This window comes from Oncorhynchus clarkii, chromosome 5 (genome assembly GCF_045791955.1).
Source record: "Oncorhynchus clarkii lewisi isolate Uvic-CL-2024 chromosome 5, UVic_Ocla_1.0, whole genome shotgun sequence".
NCBI lineage: Eukaryota > Metazoa > Chordata > Actinopteri > Salmoniformes > Salmonidae > Oncorhynchus > Oncorhynchus clarkii.
The window spans coordinates 37,439,330-37,464,480 of NC_092151.1; the positions used below are offsets into that span (position 1 = coordinate 37,439,330).

The window sequence follows — 25,151 nt, forward strand, 5'->3', positions numbered from 1 at the left end:
TACAGGTACATTACAGAGATACAGGCACTTTACAGAGATACAGGTACATTACAGAGATACAGGCACTTTACATAGATACAGACACATTACAGAGATACAGACACATTACAGAGATACAGACACATTACAGAGATACAGGCACTTTACATAGATGCAGACACATTACAGAGATACAGACACATTACAGAGACACAGGTACATTACAGAGATGCAGACACATTACATAGATACAGGTACATTACAGAGATACAGGCACTTTACATAGATACAGGTACATTACAGAGATACAGGCACTTTACAGAGATACAGGTACATTACAGAGATACAGGCACTTTACATAGATACAGACACATTACAGAGATACAGACACATTACAGAGATACAGACACATTACAGAGATACAGGCACTTTACATAGATGCAGACACATTACAGAGATACAGACACATTACAGAGACACAGGTACATTACAGAGATACAGACACATTACAAAGATACAGACACATTACAGAGATACAGACACATTACAGAGATACAGACACATTACAGAGATACAGGCACATTACAGAGATACAGACACATTACAAAGATACAGACACATTACAGAGATACAGACACATTACAGAGATACAGACACATTACAGAGATACAGACACATTACATAGATACAGACACATTACAGAGATACAGGCACTTTACATAGATACAGACCCATTACAAAGATACAGAGACAGTACAAAGATACAGAGACATCACAGAGATACAGACACATTACAGAGATACATTACAGAGACACATTACAGAGATACAGACACATTACATACATACAGACACATTACATAGATACAGACACATTACAGAGATACATTACAGAGACACATCACAGAGATGCAGACACATTACAGAGATAGAGACACATTACAGAGATACAGACACATTACAGAGATACAGACACATTACAGAGATACAGGCACTTTACATAGATACAGACACATTACAAAGATACAGAGACATCAAAGAGATAAAGACACATTACAGAGATACATTACAGAGACACATTACAGAGATACAGACACATTACAGAGATACAGACACATTACATAGATACAGACACATTACAGAGATACAGACACATTACATACATACAGACACATTACATAGATACAGACACATTACAGAGATACAGACACATTACATAGATACAGACACATTACAGAGATACAGACACATTACATACATACAGACACATTACATAGATACAGACACATTACAGAGATACAGACACATTACAGACATACAGACACATTACATATATACAGACACATTACATAGATACAGACACATTACAGAGATACAGACACATTACAGAGATACAGACACATTACAGAGATACAGACACATTACAGAGATACAGGCACTTTACATAGATACAGACACATTACAAAGATACAGCGACATCACAGAGATACAGACACATTACAGAGATACATTACAGAGACACATTACAGAGATACAGACACATTACATACATACAGACACATTACATAGATACAGACACATTACAGAGATACAGACACATTACATACATACAGACACATTACATATATACAGACACATTACATAGATACAGACACATTACAGAGATACAGACACATTACAGAGATACAGACACATTACAGAGATACATTACAGAGACACATTACAGAGATACGGACACATTACATACATACAGACACATTACATAGATACAGACACATTACATAGATACAGACACATTACAGAGATACAGGCACTTTACATAGATACAGACACATTACAAAGATACAGAGACATCACAGAGATACAGACACATTACAGAGATACATTACAGAGACACATTACAGAGATACAGACACATTACATACATACAGACACATTACATAGATACAGACACATTACAGAGATACAGACACATTACAGAGATACAGACACATTACATACATACAGACACATTACATATATACAGACACATTACATAGATACAGACACATTACAGAGATACAGACACATTACAGAGATACAGACACATTACAGAGATACAGACACATTACAGAGATAGAGACACATTACAGAGATACATTACAGAGACACATCACAGAGATGCAGACACATTACAGAGATACAGACACATTACAGAGATACAGACACATTACAGAGATACAGACACATTACAGAGATACAGGCACTTTACATAGATACAGACACATTACAAAGATACAGAGACATCACAGAGATACAGACACATTACAGAGATACATTACAGAGACACATTACAGAGATACAGACACATTACATACATACAGACACATTACATAGATACAGACACATTACAGAGACACAGACACATTACAGAGATACAGACACATTACAGAGATACAGACACATTACAGAGATACAGACACATTACAGAGATACAGGCACTTTACATAGATACAGACACATTACAAAGATACAGAGACATCACAGAGATACAGACACATTACAGAGATACATTACAGAGACACATTACAGAGATACAGACACATTACATACATACAGACACATTACATAGATACAGACACATTACAGAGATACAGACACATTACATACATACAGACACATTACATATATACAGACACATTACATAGATACAGACACATTACAGAGATACAGACACATTACAGAGATACAGGCACTTTACATAGATACAGACACAGTACAAAGATACAGAGACATCACAGAGATACAGACACATTACAGAGATACATTACAGAGACACATTACAGAGATACAGACACATTACATACATACAGACACATTACATATATACAGACACATTACATAGATACAGACACATTACAGAGATACAGACACATTACAGAGATACAGACACATTACAGAGATACAGACACATTACAGAGATACAGGCACTTTACATAGATACAGACACATTACAAAGATACAGAGACATTACAAAGATACAGAGACATCACAGAGATACAGACACATTACAGAGATACATTACAGAGACACATTACAGAGATACAGACACATTACATACATACAGACACATTACATAGATACAGACACATTACATAGATACAGACACATTACAGAGATACAGGCACTTTACATAGATACAGACACATTACAAAGATACAGAGACATCACAGAGATACAGACACATTACAGAGATACATTACAGAGACACATTACAGAGATACAGACACATTACATACATACAGACACATTACATAGATACAGACACATTACAGAGATACAGACACATTACATACATACAGACACATTACATATATACAGACACATTACATAGATACAGACACATTACAGAGATACAGACACATTACAGAGATACAGACACATTACAGAGATACAGACACATTACAGAGATAGAGACACATTACAGAGATACATTACAGAGACACATCACAGAGATGCAGACACATTACAGAGATAGAGACACATTACAGAGATACAGACACATTACAGAGATACAGACACATTACAGAGATACAGACACATTACAGAGATACAGACACATTAAGAGATGAACGTACTTTGGTGCGAAAAGTGCAAATCAATCCCAGAACAACAGCAAAGGACCTTGTGAAGATGCTGGAGGAAACAGGTACAAAAGTATCTATATCCACAGTAAAACGAGTCCTATATCGACATTACCTGAAAGGCTGCTCAGCAAGGAAGAAGCCACTGCTCCAACATCGCCATAAAAAAAGCCAAACTACGGTTTGCAGCACATGGGGACAAAGATCATACTTTTTGGAGAAATGTCCTCTGGTCTGATGAAACAACAATAGAACTGTTTGGCCATAATGACCATTGTTATGTTTGAAGGAAAAAAGGCGAGGCTTGCAAGCCGAAGAACACCATCCCAACCGTGAAGCACGGCGGTGGCAGCAGCATGTTGTGGGATGCTTTGCTGCAGGAGGGTCTGGTGCACTATACAAATAGATGGCATCATGAAGATGGAAAATTATGTGGATATATTGAAGCAACATCTCAAGACATCAGTCAGGAAGTTAAAGCTTGGTCACAAATAGGTATTCCAAATGGACAATGACCCCAAGCATACTTCCAAAGTTGTGGCAAAATGGCTTAAGGACAACAAAGTATTGGAGTGGCCATCACAAAGCCCTGACCTCAATTCCATAGACAATTTGTGGGCAGAACTGAAAAAGCATGTGCAAGCAAGGAGGCCTACAAACCAGACTCAGTTACACCAGCTCTGTCAGGAGGAATGGGCCAAAATTCACCCAACTTAATGTGGGAAGCTTGTGGAAGGCTACCTGAACTTTTGACCCAAGTTAAACAATTTGAAGGCAATGCTAACAAATACTAATTGAGTGTATGTAAACTGCTGACCCACCGGGAATGTGATGAAAGAAAGAAAAGCGGAAAAACATCATACTCTCTTCTATTATTCTGACATTTCACATTCTTAAAATAAAGTGGTGATCCTAACTGACCTAAGACAGGGAATTATTTAGTAGGATTAAATGTCAGGAATTGTGAAAAACTGAGTTTAAATGTATTTGGCTAAGGTGTGTGTAAACTTCCGACTTCAATTGTGTGTATATATATATATATATATATTATATAAATGAAGAGAAGCTTAGGCCTAACCCCAGAGAGATAGAGATATGCCCGTGGCATGCTACGACACCAATATGCATTTATTTATGTCAGATGGCTACTGTGTCTGCTACACAGAAATAGATGTACAGAAGGAGGCTAATTCGTACATTTTCTACAAAAAATATAGTGTATAAGCATTATATTGTTAGATTATAGGAGTAATTCTGGTAGGGCTGAAACCGATTTCCTCACCTGAAGTTCAACTGTCAGAGTCAGTTGGAGCGCCGGAGCGCACTGCCTTCATATCATAGGCCTGCAGTAGCTAAAGCTTAATAATAGCCACACCATACCAAACCTTCGCCAACGTTTATAAATGTTATTGGGGTAATATAAAAAGTAAGTCAAGGCATTATTTATAGAGAGAAAACAGAAGCAGAAGAGCGAATGTAAACCAGGGAAAAAACACACTACAATCACTAATGTTGATCTATCACCAGCTAAGGGGCGTAGACTTCAGCTCCGATCTTCGACTTCCCTCTCGATAATGTTTTTGTGCCTGAACACCAGAAAAAAAAACACTCACTGAAGTCCTAAACTAACAAAAAAACGTCACAAAATGTTGTGTAATATATGCATGAACTCTATCGAACTGTTTAGGCTGGGAAGCACGCGGACGACTTTATTTGGTACACTTTGAAAGGGCTTTCAAATAAATCTGAGATCAAAATACAACATTTACTGTAGGTAGGCTGGCCTACATAGATAGTATTGTAATATGTGGAATGGGAGCTTTGACTAAACAGTAAACTTCAAGCTTACACACCTGAATGGGAATTGAAGTCAGACGTCCGTCAACCTCTTCATCGCAAATTATAATTTCATCAGCAATATGGCCTTACAGCAGACACAGCTTTCATTCAAAACACAGTCTCCATGGTAACTATTGATAGCTGCTTGTTAGGGCTTGTTGCTAGAAAATGATTACTTTCTGATGGTGCGAGGGACTAGATAGAGGTACATTGAATCCTTTTTGTCTGACAGAATTACAGCTCAATTTGAATTTCTCAATCTCGTCATACAGAACTCCACTTCATGCTATCAGAAAATGTGTGAACACTTGCAGGCGTGCATGTGTGTGCATGTGTTTGAGCTTGACTGAATTGAGCATCAGCTCAAAATGCACCACAGGCCAATCATAAACAGATTGGATTGGATTGTTCACGAGGTCGTTGAGTTCAACCTGAAGTGCCTCAATCTTTTATACATGTATTTTATTACACTTGCAAAAGGTTTGAGTGCTGTATTCTTTGTCTGGTGTGTTGTGTATGTAGGGATGGTTTCAAGGTTGTGTGATAACTAATTGACTGTGACTGTACTGGTGATTCCAAATGAAATACCACTGGCACAAGCCAAATTGCTCCAACAGTAATTGTAGTATGAACATTTTAGATTGTTCACATCGGGGCTACATGGGGCTATATTTATTGCAAACAGTATTTCCAAGCATATATAGTATTTGCAAGCTTTATCTGGGTAGTTGTCTTTCATCTCTAATGTCTAATGGCAACACAGCAGGGTCTGTCTGCCTGAGGGATCTAGGGTGTACCTGTGTGTGTGTGTGTGTGTGTGTGTGTGTGTGTGTGTGTGTGTGTGTGTGTGTGTGTGTGTGTGTGTGTGTGTGTGTGTGTGTGTGTGTCTGTGTGTCTGTGTGTCTGTGTGTCTGTGCGTGCGTGCGTGTGTGTCTGTCTGTGTATGTGTGTGTGCGTGCGTGCATGCGTGTGTATGTGCGTGTTTGTGTGAGTAAGTGTGTGCATGTGTGTGTGCTTGTGTGTGCGTGTCCAGGCCAATGCTCCTGCAGCTCATACTGTGCTCTGCTCTCAGAAGGGACTCTACTCCCACTGGCTGGCTTTTAGGGTAAAACAGCTGCACCCATCTCTTCCCTTAAGCTTCCTACCCCCTACCCCGCCTTCCTGCATCTGTGACCTCATTTCCTATTTACGCAGACATGCAGAAACACCTCATGACCACATCATCATTTCATTTGCAGTTGCTCAATTAGCCTTCAAACAGCCCTGTCATTTTATCCACATATTAAGCACATCACAGTTCACTCTGTAGCACAGATAGGCTTACTGCTCACCTCAGTGAATATTTATAACGCTGTGTGAGCCAATAAACACCTTAAAAAAGACATACTTAAAATCTGAACTTTAATTGTGCCCTAAAGTAAATTTGACAGCTGTGTTCTTTAAAAAAAGGAAATTGGACCCTCATTATGCACAATGTCATATAAATTACCATTTGAAACCTACATGTACAGCTGCTTTCATGAAGAATATTGAAATATGTTTTGACAATACCCCTGAGTGCCGTTCTTCAATTTTAAAAAGGGCTTCCAATGGCAAATGAGGTTACCATGCCAACCCTGGTTCTATATGATATACAATACATGGAGAAATGTTATCCTCGTAACTGTTGTTGCTGCCAGCCTTACACAATGCAAAACACACTAATTAATTTATAAATAAGCGGATTGATCAAAGGGAAACTACTTTGATCCCCTTGATCCCCTTGAGCTTGTGACAGCAGAATAATTTGGAAAAGGGTCCCTCCGCTTTTAGTCTATCAGGACTCCTTACGCAAAATGAAAAAATGCTTTTAGGCTTACTTAATTTGTGTTAAACCACCGTTTACAGTTGTTACTGACAATACTGCAGGTGTTGGTTGTCAATCATAGATCGGGAACAATACACCCTGATTGTAATAATACATTCTCCAGGTCAGTCTTTTTTTCTATAGACATACAGTAAGAATACCCTTGTATAATAGAATTAGTGTAGAAATAGAACATTTACTCTTTGGATGAATTTTAAAATCCTTCCTTTGAATCAATCCATGTGGAAAAAAAACACAGTGGGTATATTCCTCTTCAGTTTTCTTTTTTCAATCATCTTCTCAATTTGATGTTTCGTTGCAAAAAAATGACTTTCCAAAGCAGATTGACGTTCATTTAGCAACTAAGCACAACCAGCAAGGGAGAGCATTAAGTGAATTTCAACAGTAAAACTCAAAGAGCAGTCACTCATCTGAACGTGTGTTTAAATTTACATTAGATTCTCAAACAGACTTTTGCAGCATGTTAATTACCCCCTTTCACTCAAACAATATTCTGCTACGGTATGTCAACATGTTTACAATACTGTGTCTATTTCCATGTTATTTTGGCAAACTCCAGTTATTCTTCCTAATGTAAATCATATGATTTTCTATAGTCTACAACAAAAAAGGAAGGGACACATTTTCTGATAGCATGAAGTGGAACTGTACAAAGAGATTAAGAAATTAAAATTGGGATATATTTCTGTCAGACAAAAAGGGTTCAATGTACCTCTAGCTAGATTTAACACACACACACGCACACACACACACACGCACACACACACGCACGCACGCACACGCACGCACGCACGCACGCACACACACACACACGCACGCACGCGCACACACACACACACACACATACACACACACACACACACACACACACACACACACACACACACACACACACACATACAGCTGAAATGGTCTATTTAAAAAGACAATTTGGTTTTTAATTAATGCTTGAAAAAGCGGTGAAAAATCAACATCTTGTATATATTGCTGTTTTATCCCCGAGAAGACAAACAACAAGAAGAGAGACTGAGATCATTTTTATCCAGAAAGCCGCTTAGCAAAAACAATAGCATGTCCAAGGGGACATACTGAGGGATGCAAATATGGATACATTTTGTCTGGGAAATACAGTATAACAAAGAGAAACAACATGCGAAAGCTGCCTGTGCAATCTGTGAAAGTATTTTAGGGAATGCAGGAAAAATTAAATTATAGATTGAAAACCATCCACGTGATCACTTTTACCCTGAAAGGCTGAGACAGATGTCTTTGTGCTTATGCTTATATTAATCAATCAGAACATGATGATAATCTAATCACTGCATTACCATGTCAGATTTCCACATTCAAAAATGGGTGTTATGAAAGTGTATATGAATATAAACCAAGCCAGGATCCTAATCTGGCATTTTTGTTAACTCTGGTTATAATGGTCATGCTCAAATATATTAAAAAAAACATATTTATTTCATACAGCAGACAAGATCTGCTTGGTTTGAATAATCAACATGATAAAGTATGTTTGCAGACTTTTGTTTAGACTCAGGCCTATTCACTGACAGATGTTCTCAAAATATTAACCAAGCCCCCCTGTGCTCTCCCAACTCCCATATACTTACATCCTATCTCAGCCATGCCATTTGGCTGCTGCCCTGGACTCTTCCACTTCCGCTAGCTGTCTGTCACCGCTGAGGATGTCAGGCAGGCCCTCCCTCTACCGAGTGTCCTCATCAGAGCAGAATGAACCTGGCGCTGGCACTAATAAAGAATACCATCTGTGCCTGGCAGGCGGAAGGAAAGAGGCGAATGAACCAATGAACTTCTCTGTAGCATCTCCTCTCTCACCACATGCCACTGGCTCCCCTCAGCTCTGTCATGATGAAAGGGGAAGAGTGCAGGGGTAATTCAATTCCAGCAGGGGTCAGGGGCGACCCCGGTAGAACTATCTGTAAAAGGGTCAGGAGAGACATTATGACTGTGAGATTCAGAGACTAATGGGGGAAGAAGCATTATCGTCAAATTGCGCCTTCTCTCAGACCATCACATCCAGTTCAATAACCTATGAGGAGGAAGACAATAGCCCCTAGTCTCAGGTAGTGGAGAGGTGAAGCTGCATTATAGCCTACATTATCTCTGAGAGAGGACTTCTATACATTATATAAACATACACAAATACTAGGTCTACATGTGTGTCCATGGTGCCTCTTATTTATTTTCTGTCTTCTTGAGAATCCACTTTCAGCTTAAAATAAAAAATAAAAAAATATCTCACATGGATTTGGGATCATATGAGAATATGATTATTTCATAATGTATATTGCCACCTGCTGGCTAACATTGCCTCTCATAAAATCATACTGCACTCCACAATGACAGTTTTAGAACATTACACATCTTGAATACCGTCTGATTGGAGTGTGGGCCAATGGGTGTGGAAAAAATTGAGTTGTAAAAAAGAGTTGTATTCATCACACTGATTCTGTTACAAAACATTTTGTCTGTTGCAAAATGAAACAGTTTACTCAAAATGGAAAATGTTTTGCAACGAAAACGAGAGTTTCTATTGGTCAAATGCAGGTAGGTCGTGCAATTGTGATGGGAATCACGTTCCAGAGTTCCCTGAGTGAAGGTAAAATTAGGAAGGATCAGGGCTGTCGAAAATTGTCGAAGCAGCGAGTAGAGATGATGAATGTAGTGGATGGCCAACAGTCTGTGGATGTCAGTCAGTTGAGAAATCTAATTGTGAAGAAGGTTGATTTTGTTGCGTTTATTGCGCAGGTGATAATTGCACAGGTCAGACATACAAAACATCTAAGGGCCTGGAAATCAGTGTAAAAGCAGCTGAAAGATTCTTGGATCTCCAAGATTTTCAGGGCTGAAACATTGCAGGGAATACTGCCTAACACACCGATAGCGTCATTGAATTTTGGTACACAAGAAGTACATTAATTTCCAAAGAACCGCTGCGTTTGCCTTGCAGCGTTGCATTCGGTGTGGTGCAAACGTTGGATTTATCGACCATATGCTTCAAACTGTATGCATAGATGGCTGGACAGAAATGGTATCAGAAGGTGTATTTTGAACTTTTGTTGCATACATTTCCAGATTATGCTGCATACTATTTTGCACAAAAACACCACACTGAACGACTGCAAGTGCATCTGCAAGGCAATGGTGCAAAGCAAACGCAGCGTTTCATTGGAAATAAAGTCATTTTGGTGTACCAAATCGCAATTACACTATCGGTGTGTTTGAAGCGTCAGGCCCCCGAGCTTGTGTAGGGATCTGAGTACATTTGACGAAGTAGAGTACGTTTACTTTTTTTCGTTAAAGTATCTACGTTTTTACCCCACCCAGTAGGTTGCGGCAATACACCTTTTGGGATATAGTCCGCCAATAAAAAGAAGAAGAAGAAGGTCCCTCCCCGTTTCGTTTGATCTGTTTGCTTGGTCAGTGCTATCACAGCTAGAACAATGAGGCAGATATTTCACAGGACGTATAAATGCGAAGCTTCCGCGTGGCGTTTCCAATCACTACCAAATATGGTAGTGAGAGAAAGCCCAGTGGCCGGCAGTGGGAGAAGATGGAACGAGATGGATTTTGGCCGATATTCTGCAAATGTTCTTATTAATGACACATTTGAGCTCAGTACAGTTTTCTGTTCCCAAAACTATAATATTTTTCGAACAGAGTGTACAATGTTTTGTAGACTTTACCCTTTGCCAAAGTAAAAAAAATGCGTTGTTTAGAAGGAGTGCAAATGCGAATTTAGTTATTGCACACGCGCACTTCACAGAGTAGGCGTTCCCTAACGGAAATATGCAAATATTTGCTAGAACGCGCCAATAGGATCTCGCTATCTCGTGCTTGGCTCTGATCACCTCCTTGTTTGTTCTGCCCACTGTGACTCACTTATTCCCATTGGAAACGACTATCTTAGTTATACAAACCTTTGGTGCTATCGGTTCTTAAACGGTTTCCGTTGACTGACGTAATGAGTACACCACAGGAGGACGACAAGCACGAGTTTGTGAAGTAAGATATTATCTGAGTGTATTCGAGAACGTTTACGAGTCCATTTAAGTTAAATAAATGTCTGGCACGTAATTGAATCAGGTCTTAGCTGCTATTAGCTAGGGTGGCTAGGGAAAAGTTAGCTGTTGTAGTACATTCCTCAATGGGAATATATGGCCTAGCCCTAGCACTATAAGTTTCTCATAACCAATGATTATGGGGCAGATATTGTGAGAATTGGGCCATCCTAAGTACGTATCGTAGCCTAAATAATACATATGTAACTATCGATTGTGTAAATGCACTAGAGCTGCAGCACGTTGAATGTAATGACATCATACATTATTACAAATGTACAACTATTTGTATTATGAGTCATATTGGAAAAGGCGGGGCATCGTTTTGTTTGAATTGACCAATGAGCTCGCGCCCCGATAGGTAAATAACAGGCGTAGGTAAACAGAATACGTGCTCCAGCTACATTGTTACAATATTCTCCACATGGAATCGTTCCACATCCCAAAATATATAAACGTAGGCTACAATGGCGTGTAGTAATTCTTCCGTTTTAGACCATCGTTTTGCCAATTATGCATGTGATTTTGAAGAGAACGTGGCCAGAGTGGTTCAATAACATTTTATCTTTAGCCTATGACACAACGTACCATTTTATTTGTTGGTTATCTACTGTTTTAAGGCCAGGAACGACGAGTTAAAGTGTCATTTCTGATGCGAATGAGTAGTAGTATATTCTTCAGAGTATATTTGTAACATGACTCTTCTCTGGGTATGCCACATTTATTTATCCTAGGTAGTGACAGCAACATGGAGGAAGTCATGAGCAGGCTGCAGACCCTGAACCCAGATCAGCTACGACAGGAGATTATCGGGGCAGGGCTGAAGTGTGGCCCCCTTACCACCACTACAAGAGCCATCTTTGAGAGGAAGCTGGCCAGAACCCTCCTGGAGAAGCAGGGAGGGGATGGAGGGGTGACTGGTGAAGGTAGCACCTCCAATGCAGAGTCTAATAGACCCTTAACAGATACAGTAGAAGCAGACCACACCCTGGAACTCAAATCACCAGCAGAGGAGTGCAAAGAGACAGAGGAATTGGATGAACCAGAATTTCCCCTTGTTTACTATGGTGTATGTCCTCATTGGGAGGAGTCAGTGGTCACTGATGGTAAGACCTCTTTTTATCCTATGAATAGTGCAAGATAGAGATTGTCTCTGAGTTCAATGTCTGGTGAATGACTATGTTTTCCCCACCAGACAAAGTACGTGTATATGTGGACAGGAAGAAAGCTCTGAGAGCCATGATGACAATGAAAGAGTCCAGGTTTAAGTCCTTCTCAACACGAGAGGAAGCTGAGAAATTCTCAAAAGGCATCAATGAACATTGCCCAGCTGTAGCCAGCACAACTGCACCAGACGGGCCCCAGGGAGCGCTGCAACCTGTAGTCCACACAGGTGTGTCTGCTTCATAGCATAGCTTTATCTAATATAGAGCTACTATATAGATAGAAAGCTAGATGGATCATTCATCTCTTTTGTGTCATGTAAAATTAGCAAGAAAAAGGTTGACCGGCATGCATACAATGACACCCTTGTCCCCCCAGGAAGCCCTACCGCATCAGGGACTTTACCTGTGAACCTGGAGAGGGCTAATGAATTCCGCAGCCCCCGCACCCAGGACCTGACTGCCAAGCTGAGAAAGGCAGTGGAGAAGGGGGACAAGGAAGCCTTCAGCAAGCTGGTCTGGGCCAACCCACGCTACCTTATCGGATCTGGAGACAACCCCACCATCGTGCATGTATGTATTTGAGATAATTACTGTTTCTGTCTTTTCCATGGGAGCAGAATAGTGCTTCACATTCTCTGGTGTGGAATAACTCTGTATTCCTGTTTTTTTTTTATAGGAAGGATGCCATTATAACGTCCTGCATGTGGCGGCCAAAGAGAACCAGTCAGGGATGGTCCAGCTCCTCCTGGACACTCTGGAAAGCCCAGACTTCATGAGACTCATGTATCCCGATGACCAGGAGGCCATGTTACACCAACGCATTCGCTACCTCGTTGACCTGTACCTCAACACACCTGACAAAGCAGTGAGAACTTGCAGTCTATGAACCGTAACTGTGTAATACAATGGGGGTTGGTAGTCAGCACAATGCACACAGACATTATAGTCTGTCAGCGTTAAAGTGTGTATGTAAGGTATTCATGAGATGTACTGAATGTGTGTGATGTCCCTTTAGAGCAATGAAACTCCTCTTCACTTTGCCTGTAAGTTTGGCTGTCCAGACGTGGTCAACGTGCTGTGTTCTCATCCGGCCACTGATAAACACCGGCAGAACAAGTACAACCAGAAGCCCTCTACTGTAAGCCACATTACAGCTATGAAGAACCACTTCATTTGCACTAAAACCCTTCTCTTAGTAAAGCATTCCATTTCTCTTCAGTAAGGTGTATTGTCCCCTGAATGTCATGCCAGAAAATAGATGATTTACAGGACTAAATACTTGACTTTATAGATGCCTTTACAGGTGATATGTGAGAGGAAAAACAAAACCTCTGACATAAAGAAGAAGATCAAGGAATATTTGGAGGGTACGTTTAGATGTTTGCCAATGATGGCTATAAAACCTTTTTTATATGTGCAAAAGCCAACTTGTGAACACATTGCTAACTTTGACCCTTTTCTGACAGAACGGTGCTATGTTCCCTTGCTGAGGGATACAGACAACAGCTTCCAGCCTGTGATTGGTTTGCCATGGTCTCCAAGCCCACTGGAGGTGGATTTTCATTCGCTGGGATCAGGAGTGGCTGGGAGTCCCATAGACCCAGTCATGACTGTGAGAGCGTATGTGGGTCCCCTCAGTCCTTCAAAGGTAATCTCAATAGCTTGGAGTATTGTACAATGAAATAATCCATCTATAGAGGCCCAGGCCTTTGTCTCTAAACCCATTTTCTGTTTTGGTCTTCCAGGCAGATGAGTTCCATAGACTATGGAGAACTCCACCCAGGGATCGAGCAGAGTATTTCCACCGTATTCTCAAATCTGACCCTGACAGGGGTGCAGAGCGTGTGGGGAGGTGAGTGAATGAACAGTGGACCTGTGACCTTTTTTAAAGGTCAAATGCAGCTGTTTTTATCTAAAATTAAATTATTTCTGGGGAACAATGAAGTACCTTACTGTAATTGTTTTGAATTAAAATGCTTCCACCATCACAGGAAAAACAGGTTGAAATTTCAGGGAGTCTTTTCAAGCAGCTCTTACACTAAAAGGGCATTATCATAATTTTCATAATATTGTTCCAACCGTATAGTGTGGAAATACACTGAGTGCACAAAACATTAAGACCAGCTCATTCCATGATATAGACTGACCAGGTGAATCCAGGTGAAAGCTGTGATCCATAATTGATGTCACTTGTTATATCAACTTCAATCAGGGGAGGGGAGGACACGCGTTAAATGATTTTTAAGCCTTGAAATAATTTAGACATGGATTGTGTATGTAGGTGAATGGGCAAGACAAAAGATTTTGAAGTACCTTCGAACAGGGAATGAGGTGCCAGGCACACCAGTTTGAGTGTGTCAAGAACTGCAACGCTGCTGGGTTTATCATGCTCAACAGTTTCTTGTGTATATCAAAAATGGTCCACTGCACAAAGGACATCCAGCCAACTTGACACAACTTTGGGAAGCATTGGAGTCAACATGGGCCAGCATCCCTGTGGAACGCTTTTGACATGAGTCCATGCCCTGACGAATTGAGGCTGTACTGATGGCAAAAGGACGTGCAACTCAATATTAGGAAGGTGTTCCTAATGTTTTGTACATTCAGTGTATATGTAAAGCATAGGCAAATATAGTTTTTGACTGCAGTGAGCTTTTAATAGGCTAAACTCTAAGGAAACAAACAAGCACATTTTATCAAGTAACCATAAACTTGCTGACGATCGATGAATGTCATGTCAAGGAAAAATGTAATGGCTACAGTTGGCATATTTTCTGATCAATCTGATCTCTCTCAACAGGGAGATTGCACATGGCATGGGGCATCCTTGGGCAGAGTACTGGGACTTCCTTCAGAGCTTCACTGACCTGTCTACAGAGGAGGGATGGAAGAGGCTGGAAGAGTATCTGGATAGGAAGGACCGAAGTGAGCTTCCCCGAGAAGAATATGGGAGGACAGAGGAGACCGGTGGTGGATTTAAAACATCAACACCCTCCAAAGGTAAGCACTTCCATAGAAAATCTACAACCTTACAAACATGTTATAACATATTATTTCATGCTTGAAATTATACAGGGAAATCCCAAAGTAATCTCAAATTCATGTGTTTTCCGTCATTTCAGAGGAGCAGAAAAACCACCAGAGCCATGCCCTGTCTAACCACATCCTGAATGACAAGAACTCAGCACCAGTGGAGAACAGTTCCCAGTCACCTGTGTGTAACCTCCTACCAGAGTTTGAGAAAGCCAGTCTAAAGGTAGCATCTGGCACTGTGGAGGACTCGGAGAAGGCATGTCTGGCTCCCTCTGTACCTTGGAGAGAAGGCCTGGACCTGGGGGACGGTAGCTTCTGGAGGACCTGGGAGAGGAGTCGGGGGAAGAGGCAGGTGGAGGAGCTCTCTAACCCTAGCTCTGAGGAGTATCTGACTGCAGACGAGGGCTCAGACTCAGAGGGCCCAGATGGTCCCAGAGATGGTGGAGACAGGAGGAGAGACTCGGGATCCTCTAGCGCATCTTACAAATCAACGGAAGGAGACACCACTAAGGACACAATTCTGATGACTGACACCCCTACAAGACGAAGACAGGAACTGTTTATGGATGGGTAAGTCTAGTCTTTGTTTATTTACTGTACATCAGTCAACCTGTCAAAATGATCTGTTGCAATTTAAACTGGCACAATAAATGTTTCTTTGTAGCCCAATGGAAATGCTAACCAATGTTCTTTGACTCTTTCTTGCAGGGAATTTCCCACCAAGTTGGACAGTGAGGTCCTGTCTGCAATGAATAACATGGAGATTGACCTTGAGAGATACCCTTGCATTACTAAGTGGAAGACCACCATTCTGGCCTATCCCTCTTCACAGAGGCTAAGGTGAGATAGATACCTATTCTGTTTCTTTATGCTGTGTCAGCAGACATACAGTTAAAGTCGGAAGTTTACATACACCTTAGCCAAATACATTCAAACTCAGTTTTTCATAATTCCTGACGTTTAATCATAGTAAAAGTTCCCTGTCTTAGGTTAGTTAGTCACCACTTTATTTTAAGAATGTGAAATGTCAGAATAATAGTAAAGTGATTTCTTTCAGTTTTTATTTATTTTATCACATTCCCAGTGGGTCAGAAGTTTACATACACTCAATTAGTATTTGGTAGCATTGCCTTTAAATTGTTTAACTTGGGTCAAACGTTTTGGGTAGCCTTCCACAAGCTTCCCACAATAAGTTGGCTGAATTTTGTCCCATTCCTCCTGACAGAGCTGGTATAACTGAGTCAGGTTTGTAGTCATCCTTGCTCGCACACACTTTTTCAGTTCTGCCCACAAATGTTCTATAGGATTGAGGTCAGGGCTTTGTGATGGCCACTCCAATACCTTGACTTTGTTGTCCTTAAGCCATTTTGCCACAACTTTGGAAGTATGCTTGGGGTCATTGTCCATTTGGAATACCCATTTGCGACCAAGCTTTAACTTCCTGACTGATGTCTTGAGATGTTGCTTCAATATATCCACATACTTTTCCACCCTCATGATGCCATCTATTTCGTGAAGTGCACCAGTCCCTCCTGCAGCAAAGCACCCACACAACATGATGCTGCCACCCCCGTGCGTCACAGTTGGGATGGTGTTCTTTGGCTTGCAAGCCTCCCCTTTTTCCTCCAAACATAACGATGGTCATTATGGCCAAACAGTTTTAATTTTTTTTCATCAGACCAGAGGATATTTCTTTGTCCCCATGTGCAGTTGCAAACTGTAGTCTGGCTTTTTTATGGTGGTTTTGGAGCAGTGGCTTCTTCCTTGCTGAGCGGCCTTTCAGGTTATGTCGATATAGGACTCGTTTTACTGTGGATATAGATACTTTTGTACCTGTTTCCTTCAGCATCTTCACAAGGTCCTTTGCTGTTGTTCTGGGATTGATTTGCACTTTTCGCACCACAGTATGTTCATCTCTAGGAGACAGAACGCGTCTCCTTCCTGAGTGGTATGACGGCTGCGTGGTCCCATGCTGTTTATACTTGCGTACTATTGTTTGTACAGATGAATGTGGTACCTTCAGGCGTTTGGAAATTGCTCCCAAGGATGAACCAGACTTGTGGTCTACAATTCTGAGGTCTTGGCTGATTTCTTTAGATTTTCTCATGATGTCAAACAGAGACAAGTTTGAAGGTAGGCCTTGAAATACACCCACGGGTACACCTCAAATGATGTCAAGTAGCCTATCAGAAGCTTCTAAAGTCATGACATCATTTTCTGGAATATTCCAAGCTGTTTAAAGGCAGTGTATGTAAACTTTTGACCCACTGGAATTGTGATACAGTGAAATAATCTGTCTGTAAACAATTGTTGGGAATATTACTTGTCATGCACAAAGTATACAGTATGTCCTAACAGACTTGCCAAAATTATAGTTTAACAAGAAATATGTGGAGTGGTTGAAAAACGAGTTTTAATGACTCCAACCTGTGTATGTAAACTTCTGACATCAACTGTATCTTGTCTTCGATACTCTTGAGCGGTATACTACAAAGTAGGATTATGGAGTTAACTTGTCTTAATATTCTGATGTAATTTTTTATTTTGTAGAAAGATGCGTTTGAAATGGGCATGGTCTAATTGATTTAACAAAAGAAAAAACATATTGAAGTTGAGCTTTTTTTTTTTAAACGAACCATTAAATCAAATGTTAGTTTCTGGCTAACTCATTGATCCTGCTTTGTTGTATAACTCTCAGGTGGTTAATGCTGCTGTTTTGTATTTCCAGCTGGCCAAGCCCGAAAAGGAGAAGCTTGACTGGGACACCAAACTGTTCTCCCAGCAGGCTCAGCTTTCACAGCCCAGGCCCCAATACCCAGAGCTGTTACTCCCAGACCATCCTCTGCAGGACCCTATTCCACTCCCCAACCTGACACAGGGGAACCACAAGCAAACAGGATGTCATGTCCCACAATCTGAATGTGGTGTTGAAAACACAACAGGGAATGTTGTCCAACATCCTGTACCACCACATCAGGTCTATAGTCTGACTTTAGAACCCAGGCAGAAGACCACTACATTGCCATTTAACAGGTTACATGTCCTTATTTTACCTTTGTGCTAGTTTCCATTCATGTAACTATTTTGGCTTTTCTATGCAAGCCACTATTACCTTATCTGGTAACTATTGAGCTGATATTTGCACTAATGCATGTCCTCAATGCAAGCATTCTCTTCTGCCAGATAGCATAGCTACAGATTACACTTTGAATTTACCTAATGGTGTACAATGCTCCCAATACTAAAGTGATACAGTATGTAATGATGCTTTTTCTTATGAAAATTGTTTTATATTGTTAATGACTTAACTAGCTGATTCAAGGTAAATTAAGAGTTTTAAATTATCTATTGTTTTAATGTATACCTTAATGTATACACAAATGGATATGTCAGTACATTTCCTCATGTTTATTCATAAAATGTCATATTAAAGCATTATCAAATCAATTTACTAAGAAATGGCACCGTCTGTAAAATACATTACAAATTATTTTTAAATACAAAACTGCAGTCAAAATAATGATTCCCAACGTGGGCAAAACCATCTTAGAGGAGAAATGGTGGCAGCAGAAGGTCCGGTTACATGGGGCCAGCAGTGTTGGAAGGAGTGTCAGGTACGGGTGAGTTTTTCAGGAGGCATAAAGCCTGAGTCGCCCATCATCCTCAGTCCCACCCTGCCACTGGGTCTGATGGTGATCCAGGTGATGCTGCCGTTATTCAGGCCCAGCCGCAGCCAACCTTCTGGGGGAAACTGCAGAGCCCTGGATCAACCAAGAGAAACAGTTCCATAACAGATTTGACCTCACAATCAATGCCTAAAGAAATGTGTCCCGATTAAAGCATTACTACAGGAAACCAGGACCATGGGACAATATTATCAGTGTTGAACATTGACAAGTAGATCATGTTTTTCCACACATTTCCAGTAATCTGTGAACCTCTTGAATGTTCACCTCACTGAGGACAAATCACTCACTATGAATTAGCTGAGCTATGCAACTCCATTAGCATGTTGTTGATGACTTGACTAACCTGCACACAAAGTAGCGAATAACATTTGCGTGGCAGACAATGATCTCGTAGCTATCCTCTGTCTGCTTGCTGTCTGCACGGTGGATGTAGCGACGGAAGGCTGCCTCGATTCGAGCTCCATCTTCATGATACTGCAGAAACCAAAGCACCAGTACAGTGTGTGAGGGAAAGTTTGACAGCCAATTTTGTACAGCACTTTAACAGATCGCTTTGAAGCTCAAGTGCTAAATGGTTTCTATCGGTTAAGCCTTTAAGTGAATATCGCACAAGAAAAATAAGTGCAAGTGGGTAATTGTATCCATCTCCAGGACTAAGGATAGCAGATCACTCACCACACAGTCAGGTTTCCAGGAGATTGGTGGCACAGGCTCAATGGGAGCACCCTCTCTTAGCAGGTCACAGCTCACTTTGTCCACCTCTAATGCAGAGAGAGAGAGAGAGAGCAAAACAAGTTGTTTAGTACTGTTCAGTTTGGAGGCTTAGAATTACAGTACCAGTCAAAAGTTTGGACACACCTACTCATTCAAGGGTTTTTCTTTATTTTTACTACTATCTACATTGTAGAATAACAGTGAAGACATCAAAACTAGGAAATAACACATACGGAATCATTTGTTTTTTTACCAGGCCAAACACATAGAAATACAAACATAGAACAAAAACATAGAATACCCACCCACAACACACCTCCAGGCAGAGCCCCAAGATGACGTCGAAGGACATGGCTGACGTTTTACATTCTCCCAATGTCACGCCCTGACTGTAGATTGCTTTGTATGTTTCTATTTTTACTTTGGTCAGGGTGTGATGTGGGTGGGTATTCTATGTTTTTGTTCTATGTTTGTATTTCTATGTGTTTGGCCTGGTAAAAAAACAAATGAGTCCCACTAAGCCCAAACAAGATGGGATGGCGTATCGCTGCAGAATGCTCTGGAAGTCATGCTGGTTAAGTGTGCCTTGAATTTGGGGGAGGGTGTATAGTGTGAAAGGCCGAAACACCCCAGGAACCAAAGGTACACTACTGACGATGCGCTCCCCAAATTTCACCAAGCTCACTGTTCATGAACTCTTGGAAGTGCTTGCACAAAGGATAGTAACATCTCATCCTGTGTTCTTGGAATCTCTCCTTTTTGCGTAACTTATTTTGGACATAATGTTGCTGCTACCGTCTCTTATGACAGAAAATATATTTTGGACATGAGAACAGCGATTACACACCGCGGACTGGAAGAAACGTTTTCCTTTAACAAGAAGGATATCCTGCTTTCACTGGAACAGGCCACGCCTTTTTCGTGAATACGCAGGAAAAGGATTAGTCTCCCGCTCCTTGAAAGCGTGCTGCCTTCTGAGAATCCGTAGGCGAGCGAGTAAACTCCCACTGCCATCCGTTCTTTTTGCTAATGTGCAATCATTGGAAAATAAAATTGATGACCTACGATTAAGATTATCATACCAACGGGACATCAAAAACGAACATCTTATGTTTCACAGAGACGTGGCTGAACGATGATACGGACAATATAGAGCTAGCGGTATTTTCCATGCACTGGCAGAACAGAGATGCTACCTCTGGTAAGACGAGGGGTGGGGGTGTGTGTCTATTTGTCAATAACAGCTGGTGCGCAAGGTCTAATATTAAAGAAGTCTCGAGGTATTGCTCGCCTGAGGTAGAGTACCTTAGACCACACTATCTACCAAGAGAGTTCTCATCTATATTATTCGTAGCCGTCTATTTACTACAACAGAATGAAGCTGGCACGAAGACTGCTCTCAACCAACTCTAAGGCCATAAGAAAACAAGAAAATGCTTACCCAGAAGCGGCGCTCCTAGTGGCTGGGGACTTTTGTTTGCCTACTTTAATGTAGGCAAACAAAAAATAAATCCTAGACCACACACAGAGATGCATACAAAGCTCTCCCCTGCCCTCTATTTGGCAAATCTGACCCTAATTCTATCCTCCTGATTCCTGCTAACAAGCAAAAACTAAAGCAGGAAGTACCAGTGACTCGCTCAATACGGAAGTGGTCAGATGACGCGGATGCTACACTACAGGACTGTTTTGCTAGCACAGACTGGAATATGTTCCAGGATTCATCCAATGGCATTGAGGAGGACTCCACATCAGTCAGTCATCGGCTTCATCATACGTACATAACCCAACCAGAAGCCAGGCAACGCTGAAGCATGCACAAGAGCACCAGCTGTTCTGGATGACTGTGTGATAAAGCTCTCGGTAGCCGATGTGAATAAAACCTTTCAAATAGGTCAACATTCACAAAGCCGCTGGGCCAGACAGATTACCAGGACATGTACGCAAAGCATGGACGGACCAACTGTTAAGTGTCTCCACTGACATTTTCAACCTCTCTCTAACCGAGTCTGTAATATCTACATGTTTTAAGCAGACGACCATAGTCCCTGTGCCCAAGAAAGCGAAGGTAACCTGCCTAAATGATTACCGCCCCGTGGCACTCATGTCGGTAGCCATGAAGTGGTTTGAAAGGCTGGTCATGGCTCACAACGCATCCTCCCGGACACCCTAGACCCACTCCAATTCGCATACCGCCCCAACAGATCCACAGATGACGCAATCTCCATCGCACTCCACATTGCCCTTTACCACCTGGACAAAAGGAACACCTATGTGAGAATGCTGTTCATTGACAACAGCTCAGGATTCAACACCATACTGCCCACAAAGCTCACCACTAAGCTAAGGAGTCCATCTGCAACTGGATCCTGGACTTCTTGACAGGCTGCCCCCAAATGGTAAGAGTAGGCAACAACACGTCTGCCATGCTGATCCTTAACACTGGGGCCCCTCAGGGGTGTGTACTTAGCCCCCTCCTATATTCCCTGTTCACCCATGACTGTGTGGCAAACACGACTCCAACACCATCATTAAGTTTGCTGACAACACAACAGTGGTGGCGTGATCACCGACAACAATAAGACGGCCTATAGGGAGGTGGTCAGAGAACTGTCAGTGTGGTGCCAGGACAACAACCTCTCCCCCATTGTGAGCAAGACAAAGGAGCTGATCGTGGACTACAAGAAAAGGCTGGCTGAACAGGCCCTCATTAACATCGACAGGGCTGTAGAGAAACGGGTCGAGAGCTTCAAGTTCCTTGGTGTCCACATCACCAACGAACTAGCATGGTCCAAACATACCAAGACAGTCGTGAATAGGGCACAACAAAACCTTTTCCCCCTTAGGAGACTGAAAAGACTTGGCATGGATCCCCAGATCCTCAAAGGTTCCTACAGCTGCACCATCGAGAGCACTCTGACCGGTTGCATCACCACCTGGTATGGCAACTGCTCGGCATCTGACCGTAAGGCGCTACAGAGGGTAGTGTGAACGGCCCAGTACATCACTGGGGCCAAGCTTCCTGCCATCCAGGACCTATACAATAGACGGTGTCAGAGGAAAGCCAATAAAATTGAGAGAGACTCCAGTCACCCAAGTTACAGACTGTTTTCTCTGCTACCGCACAGCAAGCGGTACCGGAGCGCCAAGTCTAGGACTAGACGGCTCCTCAACAGCTTCTACCCCCATGCCATAAGACTGCTGAACAATTAATAAAATCACCACTGGACAAGTTACATTGACCCCCACATATTTTGTACACTGCTGCTACTCACTGTTAATTATCCATGCATAGTCACTTCACCCCCACGTACATGTACAAATTACCTCAACTAACCGGTTCCCCCGCACACTGACTCGGTACTGGTGCCCCCTGTAAATAGCCTCGTTATTGTTATTCTTATTGTGTTACTTTTTATTATTACTTTTTATTTTAGTCTACTTGGTAAATATTTTCCTAACTCTTCTTGAACTGCACTGTTGGTTAAGAGCTTGTAAGTAAGCATTTCACGGTAAAGTCTACACATGTTGTATTCGGCGCATGTGACAAATAAAGTTTGATTTGATTTGTAAGGGCTATTTGACCAAGAAGGAGAGTGATGAGTGCTGCGTCAGATGACCTGGCCACAATCACCCGACCTCAACCCAACTGAGATGGCAGCCAACAAGTGCTCAGCATATGTGGAAACTCCTTCAAGACTGTTGGAAAAGCATTCCAGGTGACTACCTCATGAAGCTGGTTGAGAGAATGCCAAGCGTGTGCAAATCTGTCATCAAGGCAAAGGTTGGCTACTTTGAAGAATCTCAAATTCAAAAAATATTTTGATTTCTTTATTTATTTAACATTTTTTTTGGTTACTACACAATTCCATATGTGTTATTTCATGGTTTTGATGTCTTCACTATTATTCCACAATGAAGGAAATAGTAAAAAATAAAGAAAAGCCCTTGAATGAGGAGGTGTGTCCAAACTTTTGACTGGTACTGTACTTTTGATTCGAGCTTAGAATGAGTGGTGTCCTGTTGTCCTGTCTCTGACCTGGAAGATGCTTGCTGATGATGCTGGCAGTCTCTGTGGCACGGGTCATGGTGGAGTGGACCATGACATCATACTTCAACCCCAGGGCAGCCAATCGCTGACCAGTGTACTCAGCCTGCTCCCTGCCTATAAATCAATCAAACAATCAATCAATCAGTCAGTGCTTTATTGGATTCAATTTACTAAAGCCTCCTCACTGATACTTTTTAAAAATGGCTACAACACTGTAATCAATGCACTTCATATACATACCTAGAGGGGTTAGGACCCTCTCCTTGTCCACACTCCCATTCAGGTTGTACTGTGAGTGGCGGATCAGGAAGATGTGACGAGTCGCTTTGGGTTTGTTATTCTCCACCTCTGTGTTCAGTTCTTCACTGGTGATCTCTTTGTCCTTCTTTTTCTTCCCATTTATGAGTGCCAGGGGGTCACGCCTTACAAATGAATCACATGAAAAAGCAGAGATCAGGGAATTATGAATCATATCGTTTCACTTCATACACAAATTCCCATAATGACAACTGACAACGAATCAATGATTCGATTGGTTCAATCTTACTCCCTTTACTGAGCGATGTGCTCATGAGAAATTAATTTAGGCTAATTATAGCTTACTTATCCCAGTTACTGTCCCAGCCATTCCCACTGGCAGTCACAGTGTGGTCATGGCCTGGTGACCACGTCTGAGGCACTGCTGCTTGGAGAACACCTAGACCAGTCCATTTTCTTGAACTTTCGTTATGTTTCGTTTTTTCAAAAGGATATCCTTTCGTTTCAGCCATTGCCACAAGTACTGCTGTTCCACCAGCAAGCCCACACGCCAGCTTTGTTAACCTCCTGAAAGACATCCTTGCCAGGAAAAGGACAACAAAACGATATCACCAAATCCAGACGCAGCAACAACTTCTGTAACAAACCTAAACTGATTTAGCTACCACATCTGAGACATTAACATTTTAAATAAATAATATATGTGCGTGGACAATAACAGCAGTGGTGTATGCACTGAAAAGACGAGGCAACTACGGAAACGTAGGAAGGAAAAAAATACGGAAATAATAAACGCTACCTATCCAAACACAGCTTTACAGCCGTAGTACCCATATTTGCCA

General features: G+C 41.5%; 2 protein-coding genes across 3 annotated transcripts; one reads left to right on the forward strand and one right to left on the reverse strand.

Annotated features, from left to right (window-relative positions):
* The first annotated feature begins 11,212 nt into the window (after positions 1-11,212).
* Positions 11,213-19,044, forward strand: LOC139408771 (ankyrin repeat and LEM domain-containing protein 2-like). Of its 2 annotated transcripts, none has more exons than XM_071153077.1 (13): positions 11,213-11,342; positions 12,133-12,504; positions 12,594-12,791; positions 12,941-13,134; positions 13,241-13,429; positions 13,580-13,702; positions 13,868-13,931; positions 14,031-14,212; positions 14,310-14,416; positions 15,365-15,564; positions 15,687-16,167; positions 16,306-16,437; positions 18,326-19,044. In XM_071153077.1, exons 2-13 carry the CDS (start codon positions 12,147-12,149, stop codon positions 18,468-18,470), a joined length of 2,373 nt encoding a protein of 790 aa, XP_071009178.1. In that variant the 5' UTR covers positions 11,213-11,342; positions 12,133-12,146; the 3' UTR covers positions 18,471-19,044. The 2 variants fall into 2 exon arrangements, with proteins under 2 accessions (XP_071009178.1, XP_071009179.1); XM_071153078.1 differs by lacking the exon at positions 11,213-11,342 and adding an exon at positions 11,762-11,855.
* LOC139408773 (serine/threonine-protein phosphatase PGAM5, mitochondrial-like) lies at positions 18,913-25,073 on the reverse strand. Its single transcript, XM_071153079.1, has 6 exons — positions 24,655-25,073; positions 24,292-24,473; positions 24,040-24,165; positions 19,962-20,047; positions 19,630-19,760; positions 18,913-19,358 (listed from the first exon to the last, which is right to left on the reverse strand). The coding sequence occupies exons 1-6, from the start codon at positions 24,885-24,887 to the stop codon at positions 19,208-19,210; spliced, it is 909 nt and encodes a 302-aa protein (XP_071009180.1). The 5' UTR covers positions 24,888-25,073; the 3' UTR covers positions 18,913-19,207.
* Between the last annotated feature and the right edge of the window lie 78 nt (positions 25,074-25,151).

Excerpts from the sequence above, each read along its gene's own strand:
- LOC139408771 (XM_071153077.1), top strand. The coding sequence starts at position 12,147 with ATGGAGGAAGTCATGAGCAGGCTGCAGACCCTGAACCCAGATCAGCTA. Across the intron at positions 12,792-12,940 it reads GCAACCTGTAGTCCACACAG|GAAGCCCTACCGCATCAGGG; the intron begins GTGTGTCTGCTT and ends TTGTCCCCCCAG. Across the intron at positions 15,565-15,686 it reads AACATCAACACCCTCCAAAG|AGGAGCAGAAAAACCACCAG; the intron begins GTAAGCACTTCC and ends CCGTCATTTCAG.
- LOC139408773 (XM_071153079.1), bottom strand. The coding sequence starts at position 24,887 with ATGTCTTTCAGGAGGTTAACAAAGCTGGCGTGTGGGCTTGCTGGTGGA. Across the intron at positions 19,761-19,961 it reads CCTGGAAACCTGACTGTGTG|TATCATGAAGATGGAGCTCG; the intron begins GTGAGTGATCTG and ends TGGTTTCTGCAG. Across the intron at positions 19,359-19,629 it reads ATTCGCTACTTTGTGTGCAG|GGCTCTGCAGTTTCCCCCAG; the intron begins GTTAGTCAAGTC and ends TGGTTGATCCAG.